This window comes from Pristis pectinata, chromosome 10, assembly GCF_009764475.1.
Source record: "Pristis pectinata isolate sPriPec2 chromosome 10, sPriPec2.1.pri, whole genome shotgun sequence".
Lineage (NCBI taxonomy): Eukaryota > Metazoa > Chordata > Chondrichthyes > Rhinopristiformes > Pristidae > Pristis > Pristis pectinata.
In genome coordinates, this window is record NC_067414.1 from 42,183,384 (window position 1) to 42,204,852 (window position 21,469).

At 39.1% G+C, this 21,469-nt stretch overlaps 1 protein-coding gene across 1 annotated transcript; it reads left to right on the forward strand.

The window, feature by feature from the left end:
- The first annotated feature begins 629 nt into the window (after positions 1–629).
- LOC127574846 (collagen alpha-1(X) chain-like) lies at positions 630–18,575 on the forward strand. Its single transcript, XM_052024294.1, has 3 exons — positions 630–711; positions 830–920; positions 16,187–18,575. The coding sequence occupies exons 2-3, from the start codon at positions 848–850 to the stop codon at positions 18,028–18,030; spliced, it is 1,917 nt and encodes a 638-aa protein (XP_051880254.1). The 5' UTR covers positions 630–711; positions 830–847; the 3' UTR covers positions 18,031–18,575.
- The last annotated feature ends 2,894 nt before the right edge of the window (positions 18,576–21,469 follow it).

Consider the following 21,469-nt stretch of genomic DNA (forward strand, 5'->3'; position numbering starts at 1 on the left):
CAGAAATTAGGGTGGCTGTATTGAGTACAGAAATGGGGTTGTAACTGATGCATTGCTTTGTTTAGCTTGCTGTTTCATGGTTTTCACCTGGCTGTAAAACTCAAATCCTTGTGCACATTAATTTGTGTATACCTGAAATCACTGACACTGACATATCTACATGTCCATTCACAAATGATGTAGCATAATTAGAAATGGCCTTTCCACGCCTGACTGCAAAATTCAAGAGAACAAATCATGTAATAAGAAACAAAAATACAAACAATGCAAAAATTCAGAAAGGACTAAGTATCCAGAATGTCAGACTTTGGGGTCAACAAGGTCGACAGATGTAATATTATATTCACTGCTCTAAAGTAGCATTGAATTAGTGTAACCTTGAGGAATGCACAATTGCTCGCGACAGGGCGCAGTCAGACATGGTTGTTGTCAAGTCAGACACCTTGGGTTGGAGTTTGCACAACGTGGAGATTGCTGCCAAGAAGGTAAGTCAACTTTGTTTGACATACTCTTACCTGACATGACTTGTCCATAAAAAAACATATTCAGCACATACATAATTACATAGTAAGAATTCTCAGTGATTTACTTTGCTAACTTACTTAGTGAATAAGCCCCATATAAATACAACAACCTGCCATTCTATCAGATGCATTGTGCCTGATCTCTGTCTACCTAGAACTGGAAAGTAGTTTCCCCAAACTGACACAGGTAACGTCCTGGAGCTTATTTAACTTTATCTAAACAAATTTCAATGTATTCGGCCAGTGATTCCTTTCATCCAAAAGATTTTTTAAGTGTATTCTGACAATGTCTATTAATCCTTTAGAGAGCTAAGCCTGTAAGCATGGCAGGAGGAGAAATCGGTTCATTTCTACTGCTGGCTTCTGTGACTATCGTCTCAGGAACAAATTATTGTGGTATGTTTAATTATTGTTATAAAATCACATTGCAACCAATGTGATCTTTTGATGACATTTCTTTTCTGAAAATGCTTTAAAATGATGTGAAAACAGAAAGTGGATATTTTGTTTCTTTGCTGCCTCTACTCTGAAAGCAAAGGTGTGCAGAACTGGCTCAACCAAAGCAAAAAAGTAGATGGCACAATGATTCAGCTGGTAAAACAGTTCAATCTGATTTCTGGTGCAATCTGTGTGAAATCTCCTCTGGGTGCTCCAACTTCCTCTCACATCACAAAGATGCATGGATTAGGAAATTAATTAGCAACTGTGAATTGTCCTCAGAGTAGAGGTGAGTGCTGGAACCTTGGGGGGGGGTTGATGGGAATGTGGAGAGAATAAAATTAGTGTAGGATTAGTGTAAATAGGTCAGCATAGATTTGGTAGACTGAAGAGCCTGTTTCTTTGCTGTTTTACTCTGAGATGGAGTGAGAAGAAATTATTTGGACATATTTTGTTTAATCATAAACTGTTATAAACAAAAAGCTAATATTTTTATAATGTCACTTTCATTTTAAGCTAACTTCTAATGTGAGACTATACTGTTTAAAGGAGTAAAGTCTTTGCAAGATGACATGTTGTCAGATTTCTGCCATGTTAAATATCCATTGACCATACTATAATTATAACCCAATTCTAAAATCTCTAATGTGAATACATAGCTATTTCACAAGAAACTGGAAGATAGTAAAATGCAAATAAGGAGCTGAGAGAGTTCATAAGGCAAATAATAAAAGGCAGATTGTAATAAAGACAAAACAAAATCAAAAAGTAGAAGCAAAGGAGAACTAACACACTATTTAAGATCCTATAAAATAAACATCACCTACTTTAATATTATTCTTTCCAGTTCTTGACAAATGAAGTCCTTTTACTATTTCCTGTCAAATTAATAACATGTTTTTTGAAAAGTTACAGGATATTATCCTGAAGCAAAATTCTAAAGATGCTGGAAATCTGAGATAAAAGGGAAAATGCAGAAAATACTCAGGAGGTCCAGCAACATCTCAGGCCAAAATTCTGACTGACCTGTTAAATATTAGGAACATTAGGGGGAACTTCTTCACTCAAAGAGTGGTGGGAGTGTGGAACAAGCTGCCATCTGATGTGGCAAATGCGGGCTCACTCTTAAGTTTTAAGAATAAAATGGATAGATACATGGACTGGGTGCCAGTAAATGGGACTAGCAGAATAAAGTTTCAGCACAGACTAGAAGGGCCGAATGGCCTGTTTTCTGTGTTGTAGTGTTGTATGGTTCTATTCACATAGTTTTCAGTTTTATGGGAGATGTTCCTAGATTTGTAGCCTGATACACCAGTTCTGTCAAAACACATCCTTTGAATTGCATAGTTGTCTGTTATTTGCTGTTCCTAAGGGATCCAGCAAGGATGTAGAAAATCAAATGTCCCTGACATCTGTATTTCTTCCTTGTTTCCTACTGCATTTTAATGTGCTGTTTATTCTATCTTCTTTTCTACCTCAGAGAAGAAAATGCTATCTTCCATTTTATTTCTTTATTATTTTGCAACCATTTGACAATTCTGCCTGTGAAGTGAATAGTATGTTTACATTGCAGCAAAGTAAAATTGACAGTGTGCCTCCAGAGTAAGGAAGCAACCTGATTCTAGGGGCAATTATGTCAATTTCTACAGGATGGCAGGGAGAAGTTGCTTTCCGTTGATAGGTTTTGACACTGTAAAGAATATTAGTCTTTCATAGACCTAAAACTAATTTCAAAATTTATTAGAGGTACCCTTGAACACTTCCTAAAAGTATTGTTACTTTAAATCTCAAAGATTTTGGAAAGGTTGCAGTTTCCTTTCTGGTTTTACTATGAAAGTTAGGAGTCAGCCAGACATTGCTAATCAGACACACCAGGGTGGAACTGATTACGTAATTGACTGGTGTTGGTTGCTACAATGTAGATATAGCCTGCAAAAAATACCATTATAATTTCAGTGATAAACGGTGTATTAGGAAAGTGTAAGATGTTGGTCTTCCAATATAATGAAGTGATTGTTTTTAAAATTTCTTTCTATTAATGCAGGGACTTGGTGAAATTGCACCAGGAATAATGTGTATATGTCTGGTCTCCATACTCAAGGAAGGATATAATTGCAATACAAGTGCAACACAGGTTCAGTCAACTGATTCCTGGGATGGAGGGTATGTCTAATGTGAAGAATTTAAGCAGGCTGGGCCTGTGGTCTCTCTTTAGTGTGGAAGAATGAGAGATGATCTCCTGAAACATACAGAATTCTTATGGATTTGACAGGGTAGATGCTGACTTAATATCTTCACTGGCTAGGGTGTCTAGAACCTGGGGTGGCAGTTTCAAATTAAGGGGTCAGTCATTCAGGACAGAAATGAGAAAAAACTTCTTCATTCAGAGGGTAGTGAATATGCTGGGAAAACTGTGCCTATTGATGCTCCACCACTGAATTTCATGTAGGGACCTTCTGCGGAGAGTATTGGAAAACCACTGGTGCTCAACTATGTGGAATTTTAGCATGTGAGAGACCTGAATTTTTACATAGTCACAGACATAAATGATAGCAATTTCTTGTGGAGCTGCCAGCATTTCTGTAGAATACTTGGGTTACTGTTTATTGGTGACTGGAGTACTGAACTTTGGTCACTTCAGCCATCATGTTCTAGCCTTGGATGGGGTAACGTGCAGATTCACTAATCTTTAATTTATGAGGATTGTCTTACATTGAGTCAAGAAGGTTGAAGAGTGATGTAAGGAATTGGATAGAGTTACTGGAGATAAATTACTTCTTCCAATGGGACAATTGAGAACAGAACGGCATAATCTTAAAATTAGACCCTGGCAAGTTTACTGTGAAATGAAATTGTTACCAAGTATTCATAGACCAGAAACAAGCATTTGGGCCAACGAGGTACATGCTGGTGCAGTAAAGTTACTGGACAGAGGCCTGAATTGATAACCCAGAGACACCAGTTCAAATCCCATCTTGGCACTTCGAAACCATCTTTAGTGAATAATCTGGAAATAAACACTCTCAAGTACTAAAAGCAATGGACTACAGAAGCTGCAAATCTGAAATAAAAACAGAAAATGCTGGAAGTACTCAACAGGTCAGAAAACATCTCTGGAGAGAGAAAAACAGTTAATATTTCAGGTTAATGAATTTTCAGCAAAACTGGATAAAGTGAGAAATTGCAGAGTCAGAGACAGATTTACAGAATACATCTGCAAGAACAACTTTGAGCTTCCAGTGGACTATCACTTTAGTCCTCCATCTCGCTCTACCTTTCTCTCTTTGTCCTCTTACATTATTCCAGAGAAACCCAACATAAGCTCATTTTCCATCAAAGAGCTTTGCAACTCTCAGAACTCTATATTGAATGCGACAATTTCTGATAATCAGCATTCTGTGCTTGTGTTAGAACTAGCCAGTTCTGATGTAAAATCATCTATGTCTAACATTAACTCAGTTTATTTCTACCCACATAGATAGGCTACCTATCTTGCTGAGAACTGAGCATTCCCTTTTACTTTGGATTTCCAGCAACTTCTGTGTTCTGCATCTTATAGTTCCAGCTTTGTTTTTTTTCCTCTTTCTCTCTCCTCTCCATTATCATTTGTCTCCCTTCATTTTTTTCTTCTTCCAGACAGATCAGCTATGATTAATAAGTACTAACCACTCTCTCCCAGACGGCACCAAGGACAATCTTGGTCTCCACCCAATCATTGATTCCACAACTTAAAATGTGCTTGTTTTCTCACTTTTCCAAGGTGTGATGAAAGCCTGAAATGTTACCTCTATTTTTTCCCTCCACAGATGCAGCTTGACCTGCTGTGTATTTTAAGCATTCTTTGTTTTTTTTAAACCCCAAACACTAGCCTGAGTAATAAATGACAACAAAGCTACAAGACTGCTGTAAAAACCTGTTCAGTTTAGCAGTGCCAGCCTGAGAGGCAACATTGACTCCAGATCCAACCATCCACTGGTAGAAGTAATCACTGCACAGTATTTTCATCTTGGTGCCAATTGACTTTACTGGAGTTTCTTGATGCCATATTTGGTCAGAGGCAGTCACTCTCACCTCTCCTCTAGAATTCAGCCCTCTGGACCGAGACTGTGATGAAGTCTGGATCCAAGAGGTCCTGACAAAATCAACATCACTGAGCAGGTTACTGGAGAGTAAGTGCCACTCAACAGCTCTCAGTGCAGCAAGTTCTGTGTTCTAAATATTATTTGATTGAAGATCTTTTTCCTTTATAGAGTTTTGGATTTATGGAGGTCATCTATTATTTCTAGCACCTAATTTTGGTCGGTTGAAAGTGAAAACATTTTCTCCATGTCAAACACATTCAGAATCTTAAATTTCTCTTTCGAGTGGCACCATAATCACTTCTTTTCTCAGAAATGTTCTCTGGTCTATTCGGTCCTTCCTGATAGGTATAGCGTTTTTGTTTGCGATGGTTCCGGTGCTTCTATATCCTTTTTATTAACACAAAGGGTTGTGGAAATCTGGACCAAATGAAACAGTTGTGAATGAGATTAATGCCCTTTTTTTTGGTAAACCATCCAGGAATATGAAACGAAGATGGGCAAATGCAGTTCATGTAGAAATTAACCATTGTCTCTCAGAATGGCTGAACTATGCCTCCATACGATATAAACACAAAGACTATGGAAGTATATGACTGGGGTTGCATAGAATTATATAAAGCATGTTACTAAAAGAGTAATCAGCAAAATGTTTGCAGTTAATCCCAGATAGATTCACAGAAGTAAGTGCAGTGCTCTGTATTAATATCTGTAAAGAGAAACAGAAACTGTTGCTTAACCTTTGTTAAAAAAAATTCCTAGAAATTACAATGATTTTGTGACAGATTTGACATGGGACATTATCCTAATTTTTGAGTAAAATATTGTTCAAGCTGGGAATGAAACACGTAAAAAGCAGGCGGGGTACTTACTCTTGGTATTATAACCTTGGCACTGTATTGTGATTATGACTCATTAAATTTCTGTTGTGCTAAGTGTACTTTACTCAGATAGGATATGCATATGGATTCCACGAATGGTTTTGGTGCCTTAGGTTATAGCAAGAAGGAACTAGATCAGCAATTGGAAACCCTAGGTGGAATTGCATGTGTAAGAATATAGGAGGGTATAGGATTCAGCTTAGTTGTAATGCTCCCTATGGTGAAATAAGCAATTTGAATTCAATATCAAATATAACAGGTGACAAATTCACACTTGGGGAGATACAAAAGAACATCTGTGAGATCATGCTCAAAGAGTTTGGGGGGGGGGGGTTAAATTGAAAAACCTTCAAAAACAAGGGGAGTAATCATATTGCTCAATTAACATATGCAGACAGCACTCCATCTTTAAGGTGATTGCCAATTAACATGATTGCTGATTTACAGCCAGTTGTAAGCATCTGTAAATTTGGAGCAGCTGAATTAATCTGCAGTTAGAGAGACGGGGACTAATCAGGAATAGTCAGCATGGTTTTATAATGGGGAGATCCTGCTGGTCTAAATCCTGATGCATCCCCAGACAAAATAAGCTTCTTAAACTCTCACATCTCCCTCTGCTGTGCCAATCATAGTTTACACCATACATATGGTATACTTGTGATTTGCAATGAACAGCACAGGACCAGGCCCTTCCACTCACGATGTCTGTGCCGATCATGATGTGAATTTAAAATAATCCCATCCGCCTGCACATGGTCAAGACCCCTCCATTTCTTGTATGTTTATGTGCCTATCTAAATGCCACTTAGATGTTGCTAATCCCTGCTTCCACCACTTCCCCAGGCACCTACCACTCTTGTGAGTAAAAAAAACTTGCCTCCCTAAATCTCCTTTAAATTTCCCACTCTCTGTCCTCTATTAGACATTTCCACCCTGGGAAAAAACTCTGACAATCTGTCAAATCAAACGATGAATGCTTTTTTTTAATGTATGAATTATTTTTTCAAAGAAGACAGTTAAAATCACTCTTGAGACTTACCCGCGGAGATCCCACTGTCTCCCTGATTTTCACTTGGTCTTTAAAAATTGGAGAAGACATTAGTACTAAACCAGCGACTTCCTTCTTTAAATAAGCTGATCAGCCTCCAATTTTATCTTTGGGGACTTACTGCTATTCTAATCAGAAGCTTAAAAAAAGAAGCTTCTGTAGTTTCCTCACCCGGCCAACCTTGCGGGGGAAATGATTTAAGGTGAGAAGAGGATTTGGGTGTGTAGAAGCCGAGCATAGTTACTTATTTAAATGTATGATTTCCCTTATGAGCCAGGAGGGGAAGATGCTCTGAACCCTACACGGAAAGTATATCTGGGACACTGCGTTGGACTGTGCTTGACTTAGCTTATAACACAGCACCAGTTCCTGCAACTCACCTGGCCAGGACATGGAGGGCCGATCTCAGCACCTCGAGTTGGATGGTGTGGGCTGGATGGAGACTGAACACCGCCCCTGGAACACCCGGATAGCCTTTGAGAGAAAGCAATGCTTGGGTGGGGAAGATCTGTATTCTGTCAAAATTATCACTGATTTTAGTTATTTTAAATGCCTTTGACATTCGGAGACATTTAACAACTTTTAACAATTATTAAATAATTAACAAAAAATAGAATTCTTTACGGTTAAAATAAAAGAGTTAACTAAAATCACAGATATAACTAATTTACCTTCCCCATTGCCCTCTAAATCATTATCCATAAATCCCACTAAAATCACTGGGGTCTCAGTTCCGACCTGCCGCGGTATTTGAGTGGCGATTCCTCAACATTATGCTGGGGAGTGATAGCAAGATTAAGCCCTGTCGTTGGACTCCGTGAGCAATCCGGCAGCGGGCTGAATTCTCAGAAATGGAACCGAGTCAGACACGGTGTCCCGGACTCACAGCGGCTCTCACTTTAGTTTGAATAGCTGAACCCCGGCATTTCTGTTCTTCTGCAGCCAACGTATTCGGCTCAAAATATTTTACAGCTGAAATTATTTTTGCAGCAGGAGGCTTCAGAAAAGAAAAAGAGTAATATCCATAATTTCCTCAAAGTAGAAGAATCCTGTTGCACATGAACCAAAATTGTCGATTGATTTTTGTATGGTACAACAGCATCTCCTGCTGGTAAATAACTGGTATTGCTTACTATTCAATGTTTCCGTTTGAGCGTGCATTGAGTTCCTGCTCTCCTTTCTGCCCAGATGCCTGTAAATTTCTTCTCCCTTCTAGGCAGTCTTGGGGTTGAGAATAACTTGCTTCTGCTCCCGTTCTGTGAGTTCAAGGTGAGGCGTTTCCTAGATCTATAGGCTCTGCCACAAGTGGGGCAAGCGGTGATTGACAGGGCTGATAGCCAAATCGTTTGGGATGTTGTGTGCTTCTTCCTCTTTTGCATAGGTCCTCTCCACGCCCCTGTCATAGAGACTTGAGGTGCTCGATGCCTTCCTGGATGTTCCTTATCCATTTTGAGTAGACTTGGGACAAGGGTTAATTTCCAAGGGTCTATGATGATATTTTTTCAAGGAGACTTTGAGGATGTTTTCTTTGACCTCATGGTAGGTAACCTTCTGGTGATGATGGAGTGAAGAGTGAAAAGCTTGTTTAGGGAGAGATGTGCAGGCAATACAGGCTGCCCACAGGAACTGGTTGAGCATAAGCAGAGTTTGGTCCTGGGTAAGGATGATGATGTTGGTTCATCTTTCTGCTAGTAGATTTGAAAGATTTTACAGAACAAGCATTGGTTATACTTCTCCAGTGTTTTGAGTATGTAATGAAAGTGTATGTTTAGATACGTGTACACGTTTATCCATGGGTGGTATAGTCATGATTGATTGATTGAAGCAGTTGCACATTTGGCCCTTTGTTTCCCTCTGGGTACTCTGCATTGTCCACATTACATGTAAGTAATGTGTACATATCAACAAAAAAAAAAGCTGATGGCGGGGCAACAGGACAAAAGCAACGTCTTTAAGTGTGTCAAAGAGCAATAACCTGTCAGTTCATGGGGTGAGTTTGGAACTTTGACTTAATGCAGAAATTAGCCAAAGTCTAAAGCTGACACTGTACTGGGAGAAACGATGAAGCTGTAGGTGCAATGTAATTGGTTAAATCATAGAAAATAGGTCATGAGCAGAAACTGTGTCACTAAAGAAGTGAGTACAGGACAAAATAACTGCTCAGAATTAAGTGGTTCTATTTGGAAACTTTGGTGTATGTGATGAGATATGCTGCCTTTCAGTTTATATGTAAAATATAACAACATATTTTTGCAGCAAGTTATATAGTGGGAATTGATAGTAAGAAAGGGCCAATACAAAATAATGTGATATCCATCCTTCTGAAGGCAATGCACTCTGAAACATATATTGTGTTAGTAAATCATGGAAAGCAAAAGAACTAGTACAGGAGTTACACATTCATTTCAATACAAAACAGTCAGAAGTTTTGGAAAGCTATAAACTGGGAAATCAAAAGTCAGGCAAAACTTTCAATTAATTTATTATCCCTGTGGAAAAATCACTATCTTTGATGTGCTGCATGAAAAATAATTGATGAGTGAATTCAATTGAAGTTATTGATTTTACAATCAAAGTTGCAGCTTCTATAAAGATGAAATTGAGTATTGCTAAAGAATTCTGCAAGATTCAAATGTGATGTTAGTTTACATGTATGCCAATTCAAAATTACAAACTGTCAAAAAAGCATGCATACCCACAGCAGGCAAGTTTAAATCCAAGGTAGTCAACCAAAGCAGTTCTACTGTTATGGTTTCTTCACTAAGGGAAAGTTTTCACAAGAAGCCTTTGTGTAAGTCTCCACAGTATTGAAAGCCATTGTGGACATTGGAGAATTGGACTTATAACATTTACACTTTGAATAGAAATTGCAAAGCAGAATGTTTTCAAGATGAAGGCAGATTTAAATGGTCATTGCATTGACACAAGCAGAATCAGAATCAGATTTATTATCACTGACTTGTATGATGTGAAATTTGCTGTTTTGCGGCAGCAATATGGTGCAAAGGCATAAAATTACTATAAATTACAAAAACAAATAGTGCAAAAACAAAGGAATAATAAGATAATATTCATGGGTTCATGGACAGTTTGGAAATCTGATGGCAGAGGGAAGGAAGCTGTTTCTGAATCATTTAGTGTGGGTCTTCAGGCTCCTGTACCTACTCCCTAATGGTAATAACAAGAAGAGGGCATGTCCCGGATGGTGAGGGTCCTTAGTGATGGATCCACATTCTTGAGGCACCACCTCTTGAAGATACCCTTGATGGTGGGGAGGGTTGTGCCCACGATGGAGCTGTGATCCTGTGCATTGGAGCCTCCATTACCAGGTTGTGATGCAGAATGCTCTCCACTGTACATCTATAGAAGTTTGTCAGAGTCTTTGGTGACGTACCAAATCTCCTCAAACTCCTAACAAAGTAGAGCCTCTGACGTGCCTTCTTCATGATTGCATCAATGTGTTGGGTCCAGGACAGATCCTCTGAGATGTTGACGCCCAGGAACTTGAAACTGCTCACCCTTTCCACCGCTGACTCCTCAATGAGGATTGGTGTGTGTTCTCCCAACTTCCTCTTCCTGAAGTGCACAATCAATTTCTTGGTCTTGCTGACACTGAGTGCAGGGTTGTTGTTGTGACACCACTCAACCAGCCAATTTATCTCACTCCTGTACGCTTCCTTGTCGCCACCTGAGATTCCATCAATGACAGTGGTGTCATAGGCAAACTTATAGCATCAACTCAGCAATAAATTCAGCTAAGTATCACGGATGAAGAGTAGAAGATTATGGTGAACCTGAAAACATATTCATGCTAGACGAAATGTTTAGTGAGTCACAATGATCAACATTAGCTATACCAATCTACCAATATTGATGGGCTGAAATTGGGTCAGAAATTGAAACTAAATTAGAAAAAAAACATTCAGCATGGAAGTTTCAAAGCCATGCTTTGATATACCACAGGGAATGACTGCAGAAATGGCTTACATCCCCTTCCATTTCTTATGCTTTTATGATGCAAAATTATCATTGCAAATCTTTCATATGATCATAGACAAGATAATACAAAATACAGTTATTTGATTGTGTAAATAAGGGAATGTACTAATAGCCACAAGTACCAAAAAAGAAAAAAATTTGCAATATTAGAAGTTGTTTTTGGGTGGTTACATAAACACAATGTAAAGCTCAAAGGGGAAGAGTGTGCATTTGTACAGAAAGAAGTAGTTTATCTTGGGCTGAAAGCAGAAGCAAATCAATTGTAACTAGTCAAAGAAAAAGTGGAAACACTTGTGATGACAACGGAATCTGCTAACATCACAGTTTATTCTTTGATATGGTCCAGTACAATGCTAGGTTTTTCTTAGGTCTTGCAACAGCACTGCTAAATTACATCAGTTGTTGATATAAGGTTAAGAATGGAATTACAGCAAAGAACATCAAAAAAACATGATTTATATGTTTGGGAAGTGAGTCTTTGTTCGTACCACATGGACATTGGCTTCAAATTATGGAGTAGGAGCTAGTAGATAGATGTACAATCTGTCAAGGTTGCAGAGCCAAGCTAGCGGAAACATGACTAGAGAGTTGGAAAAAAAACAATAAGTTATTTTCAAAGAGTACATGTTATTATAAGCAAAGAATTGATAGCTTCTTGGTATTAATTGATAGATAGGATCAAAGTAAAACATTCTGGTACTGTACCACACTGGAACGTGCCATGGTTTACCAGTAGAAATGGTCTTGGGTAACAAATTTGTTTATTTTTTTTAATGCTTTTTGAAACAAAAAACAATCATGTATTGCTTATTTCACTATATTATGCCTTTTCAAACGATATGCTGCTGAGTTAGTGAAAAACGTCAGAGGAGCTCTGAAGAAATAGGTATTAAGGGGATGCTTAAGGTGGACAATAAGACACTGATTACTGATCTTCTTGAAGAACTACAAAATGATGCCCAATTTTACAGCAGGTTATACCCCTGCTGAGTTGTGACGTGTAGAAGACTCAAAACATGATTGAGCTTAGTTCCCCAAATCTTGAGAGAGGAAGCAGAGTAGAGGCAGTTGAGGCACAAATAAAATTTTAGCTTAAGTCAAGGAGAGCAACAATTCAACAATATGATTTGTGTGTTAACAACCACTTAGCAAATCCACAATTTGAATCGGATATGTTGGCGTGATAGTTGAAGTATTCTGTACAAAGATTTTTTTGTGATTATAGGAAATAGGAGCAGGAGTAGGCCATTCATCCATTCAGCTCTGCTCTGCTTTTTAACAAGATCAATACTGATTGTCAACATCATACTTCTGCTCTATCCCTACATATCTTGAGCCCTCTACTTTCCAGAAATCCATCAATCTCAGTTTTGAATACAATCAAAGACTGCACTTCCACAACCCTCTGTTAGAGAATTACAAATATTTACCATCCTTTGAGTGAAGAAATTTCTCCTCATTTCAGTCCCAAATGGCCTTAGTTTGAAATTGTGACCCTAGTTCTAGACTCTTCATCCAGGGAAACATTCTTCATATCAATCCTGTAATAAAGAAATAAATAAAATTAAATGTGTACATGTAAATAATCTCCATCAGAGCCCCAGCAATCTCCTCCCTTGCTCACTTGCCATCCTGCAATAGACCTCCTCTAGCCCTGGGGATTTATCCAACCTAATGTTTCTAGCACTTCCTTCTTCCGGATACAGATGTGCTCCAGAATATGTGTACCCCTCCTCTCCAGCCTCCACATCTTTATCTCTGGTGAATACCTGTGAGAAGTATTCATTTAGAATCTCACTCATATTCCCTGGCTCCAAGCATAGATTATCCTTCTGATCCCTGAGGGGACCTATTTCTTCCTTAACCACCCTCTAGCTTCTCATATACCAAGAGAATGCTTTTAGGATTCTCCTTAACCTACTTGCCAAGGTCATTTCATGGCCCCTTTTTGGCCTCTTAATTTCTTAAGTTTTTTCTTACATCCTTAGGTTGGATCGGTGGTAAAGAAAGCGAATGCTATGTTGGCATTCATTTCGAGAGGTATAGTGTATAAAAGTAAGGAAGTGTTGACGAGGCTCTACAGGGCACTAGTGAGGCCTCATTTGGAATATTGTGTGCAGTTTTGGGCCCCACATCTTAGGAAGGATGTGTTGACGTTGGAGAGGGTTCAGAGGAGATTTACGAGGATGATTCCAGGAATGAAAGGGCTTACGTATGAGGAGCGTTTGTCGGCTCTTGGACTGTACTCACTGGAGTACAGAAGAATGAGAGGGGACCTCATAGCGACATTTAAAATATTGATAGGAAAGGACAGAGTAAATGTGGCTAGGCTGTTTCCCTTGGTGGGTGAGTCCAGGACCAGAGAGCACAATCTTAGAATTAGAGGGTACAGTTTCAAAACAGAGATGAGGAAAAATTTCTTTAGCCGGAGGGTGGTGAATTTGTGGAACTCCTTGCCACATACAGCAGTGGAGGCCAGATCAGTGGGGGCGTTCAAGGAGGAGATAGATAGATATCTAAATAGTCAGGATATCAAGGGATATGGGGATAAGGCCGGAAATTGGGATTAGAATAGTTTTTTTTTTCTTTTTTTTTCTTCCCCCATTCCCCATTTCTCATTTCTATTTCCCTTTCCTTGGAGCAGACTCGATGGGCCGAATGGCCTGCTTCTGCTCCCTTATCTTGTGATCTTGTGATCCTCTATAAACCTCAAGTGACTTGTTTTATAATAATTTCCTATATCTGGCATATACTTGCTTCTTTTCCCTGATCAAATCTTCAATATCCTTCATTAATCAAGGTTCCTTAAGCTTACCATCTTTACCTCTTACCCTTGCAGAGACAGGCTGACCCTTATTATCTTGTTCTTAAATGCCTTCCTCTTGTCAGATGTTGTTTTCAGCCCTAGCAGCAGCCCCAATCTACTTCCACCAGCTCCTGTCTCACATTATCAAAATCTGTCTTCCCCAAGGACCAATTTGATATTTTTCCATGACTACCATGAATCTTACTGAACTATGATCACTATTCTCAATCAACTGTCCATGCTGATTCCCTAAGATAACGTCAAGCCTCCTCCCTAGTGGACTCTTTACATACTGCTTCAGAAAACTTTCTGAAATGCATTTTACAAATTCTTCCCCATCCAAGCCCCTGCACTAAGGCAACTCCAGTCAATATTGGGAAGGTTAAAATCTCCTACTACGACAACTCTATCAGTTTTACAGCCTTCTGTGATCTATCTACATATCCCTCTGACTATTGGGAAGCTTATATTATAACCCCATTAAAGTGACCACCCCTTTCTTATTACTAAGCCAATATAGTATTGGTCAATCCCTGTGGGATATCCTCCCCAAGTACTGCTATATTGCTCTCCCTGATCAGTAATGCAACCCTCCATCCTTTTGCACCTGCCTCTATCTCAATGAAACTTGTGTATACCTCTGATTTTAATTCTGTGTTCTCTGTAATATCTCAGATTTTAATTACTTGGTTGATGTACCTTCAGTTCTGGGATCCCCTTCCTATTCAGCTCTCTTCCTCTTTCTTCTCAAGATGTTAAAGTTTGCCTTATTTACTTGGCTTTTGGCTGTCTACTTAAATATCTCCTTACATTAGTTGGTGTCAAACTTTTTATGTTAAATCTATTGCATATAAATTCATGTTTAATTCTTTATCAGACAGAAGGAAATGATGGGTCAAAGTAGGGATTGCTTTGGAAAGTGAGAACAGAATCAGAAAGTTTAAAGAGATTCTTAAAAGAGGAGAGGGAGATGAGGCTTTGGAGAAGTGTCATGAAGGGATTCCAGGGATGGCAGTAATAGGGCTTAGAGAGAGGTGATAAGCTTAGCGGTGAGTGTTGAGGGAGGGGATTGTGGCTTCACTAAAATCTTACGTAAAATTATACAGTTATTGTATAAAGCAAAAAACAGCTTTCTTGTACTCCTTTTGTATGATTCCACTGTTTAAAATATAGTAGAATAATCTTAATTTATCCAGGTGGGGAAACTGCTTGGATTGGATTAACTGCATCTTTTACCTCCCATGTTAATTTATGTTCCCTTAATGCCATTAACCAAATTGCAAGCTTGATATTGCTCAAATCCACCACCAGTTCTCATTGAGCAGCTTCAAGTTTCTGGGCATCAACACCTCGGAGGATCTATCCTGAGCCCAACACATTGATGCAATCATGAAGAAGGCACACCAGCGGTTCTACTTCATTAGGAGTTTGAGGAGATTCGGTATGTCATCAAAGATTCTTGTAAATTTCTACAGATGTACGGTGGAGAGCATTCTGACTGGTTGCATCACCGCCTGGTATGGAGGCTCCAATGTGCAGGATCAAAAGAGGCTGCAGAGGGTCTACAACCCTCTGCAGCCCTATCACGGGCACAACTCTCCCCACCATCAAGGACATCTTCAAGAGGCAGTGCCTCAAGGCAGCATCCATCATTAAGGACCCTCACTATCCGGGACATGCCCTCTTCTCATTTCTACCATCAGGGAGGAGATACAGGAGCCTGAAGACCCAAACTGAATGATTCTGGAACAGCTTCTTTCCCTCTGCCATCAGATTTCTGAATGATCCATGAATATATGAACACTACCTCATTATTCCTTTTTTTTGCACTATTTATATTTTTGTAATGTATAGATTTTTATGTCTTTGCACTGTACTGCTACTGCAAAACAACAAATTTCACATCATATGGTAGTGATAGTAAATCGGATCCTGATTCAGAAATCATAGGTCCATGCACAACTTTGATTTTATATTTGAGCAAGTTATGCTTCAGCAGCTCATAGCTTGAATCTAAGTTATGAGCTGCTGAAGCATTGTCAATTACAATTCATTATTCAAATTTATGAGATATTATGACATAAAAGTGAAAATTACAGACAGAAGCCATTCAGCCAATGGTGGTGTTCACGCTACACAGAACCCACCCCAATAGTCTGTTATGTAATCCTGTCAGCATAACCTTTTATTCCTTTCTTCCTCGTGTGTTTACCAAGCTTCTGTTTGAATGATCTATACAATTCTCCTCAACTACTCCTGGCAGTACAACTACATTCTAACCAGCCTCTGGAATCCCCTATTTAATTAACAGGATTTGAAATTAGTTGTTAAAAGTGTTAGATTTATGAAAAATGATACCATATTTATAATCTTGTTGGCATATTGTAATTATTCCTTATTTCTTTACATAGGTATCAGAGGTCCACCAGGATTACCTGGACCAAGAGGCCCGCCAGGACAAAAAGGTAAAACGAATAGGGGTCCCCCAGGCATGCCTGGATTAGATGGACAGCCAGGACCACCAGGAGAAACCTATGCAGGAAAACCAGGAATACCAGGAATACCAGGATCAAAAGGTGAAGAAGGACTTTGTGGAGAAATTGGTGACATAGGACCTCAAGGATTACAAGGACAGGATGGTCCACAGGGACCACTTGGTACTCCCGGTGTGAATGCAATATCAAAAAGTGGTGAGTCAGGTTCCCAAGGACCACCAGGTTCTCCAGGACCTAAAGGCGAAAGTGGAATAAATGGAGAACCAGGGTTTCCAGGTTTGCCTGGAGAAAAAGGCAGCATTGGGATTGGCCTTCCTGGAATCACAGGAGAAAAGGGCTATCCAGGACCACAGGGCATTTCAGGACCTTCTGGAGAAAGAATTGCAGGGACAACAGGTATTCCTGGTAGTCTTGGCAGAGTGGGAGAGAAAGGTGATGTAGGAAGCTCTGGTGAACCTGGAATGCCAGGTCTGCCTGGTGAAAGAGGAATACAAGGTCCTTCTGGGATTTCAATCTCAATAGCAGGAGCAAATGGCAAACAAGGTGTTTCTGGGCTTCCTGGGATAAGGGGTCCTCCAGGCCCAAAGGGTGTCAGGGGTAAACCGGGCTCACCAGCTATCGGAGGACCAGGTTTGCCAGGTATAAAGGGTGATCACGGCCCTGGGGGGTTTAATGGTAATACTGGTGAGAAAGGGGATCCAGGAGTAGATGGAGAATTCGGTATTGCAGGGCCCAAAGGAGCACCAGGGTCAATGGGTCCAGTGGGAGAGCAAGGTTTCTTAGGCCCAATTGGCAATCCAGGGCCTTCAGGAGATCCTGGAGAAATGGGGCTGCAAGGAATTCCTGGATTACCAGGTGAGGAAGGACCACCAGGTTCTCCTGGAATAGCAGGGATTCCAGGAGAAGAAGGTATCCGAGGGCCACAAGGACAACGAGGACCACCTGGTCCACAGGGTGATAAAGGATCCAGAGGTAGATCTGGTGAGTTAGGAATAAAAGGCCTTCCTGGTTCTCGAGGGCCTTTTGGTCAACGAGGTGCTAAAGGATCAGAGGGACCTCGTGGAAACATTGGTGATCAAGGTTTAGTTGGGCCTCGAGGTCCTCCAGGGCGAAAAGGAATCCGAGGAGATGCAGGCCCACCTGGTCCACCAGGACGATCCAACCTTTTCCCATTTGGAACTCTGTTTAAGGAAGCAGTTGGTGATGTGGAAATACAGGGATCACCAGGACCTCAAGGCCCCCCTGGCCCATCAGGACCACTAGGCCCTCCAGGTCCACCAGGTCCAGCTGGGGAAACAAATATACAGTCCAGCAGTTACCCTACATTACAATGGGTATCAGGGATGTTTAATACTGGGCAAGGCTTTAAAGCCACTCTCTCTACACCATACTCAACAGCAGGGTTACCAATAGTTTTTGACAGAATACAATACAATCAAGCCAATATCTATGATCCAGAAACAGGAGTCTTTACATGTCAGGTACCCGGCATTTACTATTTCTCATATCATGTCCATATCAAAGGCAGAAGTGTTCAAGTTGCATTATATAAAAATGACAAACCAATTCTGTACACGTATGATGACTACGAAGAAAGAAAAATCGATCAAGCCTCAGGGAGTGTTGTGCTAGAGCTTCAAGAAGTAGATAAAATATATTTACAGTTGCCTTTTGAAAAGTTTAATGGTTTATATTCCTCCAGAATAATGCAGTCATCCTTCTCAGGATTTCTGATTCACCGAACAAATCCAATGCAATAGGTAGAGTTGTGAGTTGCTAATCTCAGTGAGTGTACAACATGACATTTTGAATGATGATAAAGAATTTGTGATCAGTTATTTTAAAAAAAACTTTAAAAAATATACAGGTCTGCAGGAAAGGACAGATTAATAAATCATCAAGGTATCTCTTAATGAGTAACGTCTTTATCTGACGACCTATTACCTTTTTTGCTGGAATTATCTGGTAGATTAATTTAGTTTGAACAAAATAATGCTGTTTTGCGCAATGAATCAGTGTCATGTGCATGCTTCTGAATACATTAAGGATACTTGTTGGAAAGCTATTGAATGTTAACTTCTCTGTCATATGTGAAGAGAAATCAAAAAGAAATCACGCCTAACTTAAATTCCATGTTCAGAAGTATAATACCAAACACACAACAAATCTTACAAAATATGTAAGTATATGTTTTGTTGCATTCTTGACAAAGGAATTGCATTCTCTTTCATTATAAATATGGAAAAGGGTTTTAATATCTCCAACATCATCATGTGAAGTTGCTTTTGTCATGAATTGTATACAGTACTTAAACAATGTTATATTTTAACAACAAGCCTGAAAATAAATTTCTATTCATCTTTGTATACCTAATATTCCAACAATAAAAATACATTTTCTCACAGCTTGACCTCAGCTTCATTGCTTAATTTCAGACAATAGTATTTCAATTGTACTTTCAGCTTTCTAATTAATGAGTTTTAAAATATTTATACATATAAATAATCACATTGATAAAACAAGATTACCAAAAGAAAAAAATCATAATTTTGCAATAATGGAGTCAGTTTTGAAAAGTTGGCTCCAGATCACATACTTGCATCCAAACTGCCTTTATAAGTCAAATACAAACATGTAAGAAAATGAATTTAATGAGCCATATCTTCACTGCAAGAACACAGAATAATCAATGGTTCTCTTTGAATTTCTAAATATACGCGAAACACCTGATATTATTCATCTGACTGCAATGATTTATGTTGCAATATCTAAAATTGTCACCATGAATAATGATGTTTTAAGATTTTTATTCATTTTGAAGATCTGTATGTTATATTAATAAATTGTGATGATGTCATTGTGTTCCTTGGGCTTCTTTACCTTTATTCATGCAACCATTTACAATTTCAGCATTGCACTATCATCCTGCTCACTTGTGAACTCAACTAAAATTCGTATTTTTCTTTGGCAGGCGCAACTTACAATGCAATATCAACATTCTTCACAAATATTTTAACTCCAGGCTTATTTCTGTAACAGTGAATGAATCTAACAGGTACATTTCACATAAAGTTTCAGTTTAATCTTTAATTGTTTGCAAGCCAACTAAAAATATTCAAGGAGATCCATACATTAAAAAAACACTGGAAGTATCTGGCAGGTCAGACAGCAACTGTGGAGAGAGAAACAGAGTTAATGTTTCAGGTGGATGGCTTGTCAGCAGTAGTTTCCGACAATTTTTTTGATATTTCCATGACTCCATGGAACTGTCAAATTCCATGGTTCAAGTCTCTTTACGTTTCAAGTCTCTATACATTATCAAAACCGATAGTGGGCTGTCCAAATTTACTAGCTTCATAATGTTTACTTTGGCAATAAATATGGTGACAGTTTTTCTTCAAGTGCTTCCATTTAATATTGGTTAATACTGTTCCTCTGATATATTGCTGTGTTCAGTAAATTGAAATTCTGTCACTTTGGACTAGGATGCCAAAAGCAGTTGGATAAAACTTTTCTCACAAATGAACTCAAACAATGGAGACACATTAATTGTGAAAAATTCTACTTTTAATGTTATGCACCAGTGGAACTGCATCGAGAATAGCACTGGAGGAAGAGTTATTTTTGTTCTCTGCTTTAATGGTCTGCCTGTTCTGCATATTTCTTCTAGTGGATGTTTACTGCAGAAGTGCTAAAGACCTCATTTGTTTTTTAACTAGTGGTTGTTAACATTCAGACTTCAGGAGACTTCTACTGTTCATATCAGTAAATCCAGAGTCTTTATCTTTGCAGCATAAATATTCATGGTATTTAGTCATGTAAATATGCAATAATACTTGAGGATAGTTAATTGCTCTTTGAAAGATCAGAGACTCTATTCCACATTCCATTATGGGAAGAGGTTACCAGACAAATACAGGAAAAAATTCAAGGATATGCTCAAAGCCTCCTTGAAGAACTGAAATGTCCCTACTGACTTGAGAATTATCCAACCATGACCACTCAAAGTGCAGAAGGAGCATTCAGGATGGTAATAGAAATGTTGGGTCCATGCAGAGCAACGTACTCTGCATAAGTGGCAGAAAGAGTGCACTATCTCACAAGTGACCCATTTTCTGCACCTTAAGGTATCACCTATCTATGGAAGAGTCTGCAGATCCCAAAATGGCCTTATTAGCCACCTCAGAACACACAATATTAGAGTGGAAGCAAATAATCCTCAATCCTGAATGACTGCCTAAGAAGAAGCACTTCAATAACAAAATTCTATTCTGCAAAATTATCTAAACTTAGTACTAATATAAGTGCATAATTATCTCACTGCCATTAAACTAGGCTTCTAGATCATCACCAATTTGGCCAGGACCCTGTGCCTTGCCTCTGCCTCATGTTTACCCCCATGTTATGTCCATAGTTGCACAAAAGGTTTTGATGCCCTGTGAGATAAATGAAGCTCCAGAGCCATTGGTTATTTCATGAGGCAAAGTAGTCCATGAGTAACTTGGCCTCATGCAGTGAAACCAGATGTCCCACCCCAATCTCTCTGATGATCTGCTGACAGATTGTGCCATCAAGAGCTTTTGAACTCTTCCTGAATATCAGAAACTTTTTAAACACTTTTTAAAATTATGCTTTAGAAAAAGATTTCAAGAGCCTTCTTAAAAAAGCAATTAACCTACATAAATTAATTAAATACATTAATATTAAATAAAGATTTTATTCCAAAAGCACTTACTTGCACTTGCCATTCAAATTAAGGCTGATGATTTCTTTCAACAGAGTCATTCTACATATGACAGTCATAATTGTGTAAAGTGAAGGGAACAGATATGAAGTTCATTTGGCTCCTTAGCTCAGCACTAATGAGCTCCACCCCAGATTCAATGCTGAGTCCAGTGATAGAGTGGGAGGTTGGATGCAATGGTGCATTCCTGACTTCCACTATTCAATGTGCAAGTGTGGATGTCAGGAATTTGCTGACCCATACAACACAGTTAGCTGGAAGTTCTCTACAGACCTATTGACTGCACTTCAGTATGTTCTGGCCCATTATTGCTTCAGGCACATACCGATACAGCTGACTCAAATCATTACGTCCCAGTGAGTAAAGTGGAAGTGTATAACGCAAACGATGATAGGATGGATGAGAAGGGGAAAGTGGGCAGTAGTATGTGAGAGACAGTGGCATGAGAAAGGCAG

Bases quoted from the DNA above. Each gene is read 5' to 3' on its own strand.
- LOC127574846 (XM_052024294.1), top strand. From the start codon at position 848: ATGGCAGGAGGAGAAATCGGTTCATTTCTACTGCTGGCTTCTGTGACT. The intron at 921-16,186 runs GTATGTTTAATT...TTCTTTACATAG, and splicing joins CTCAGGAACAAATTATTGTG to GTATCAGAGGTCCACCAGGA.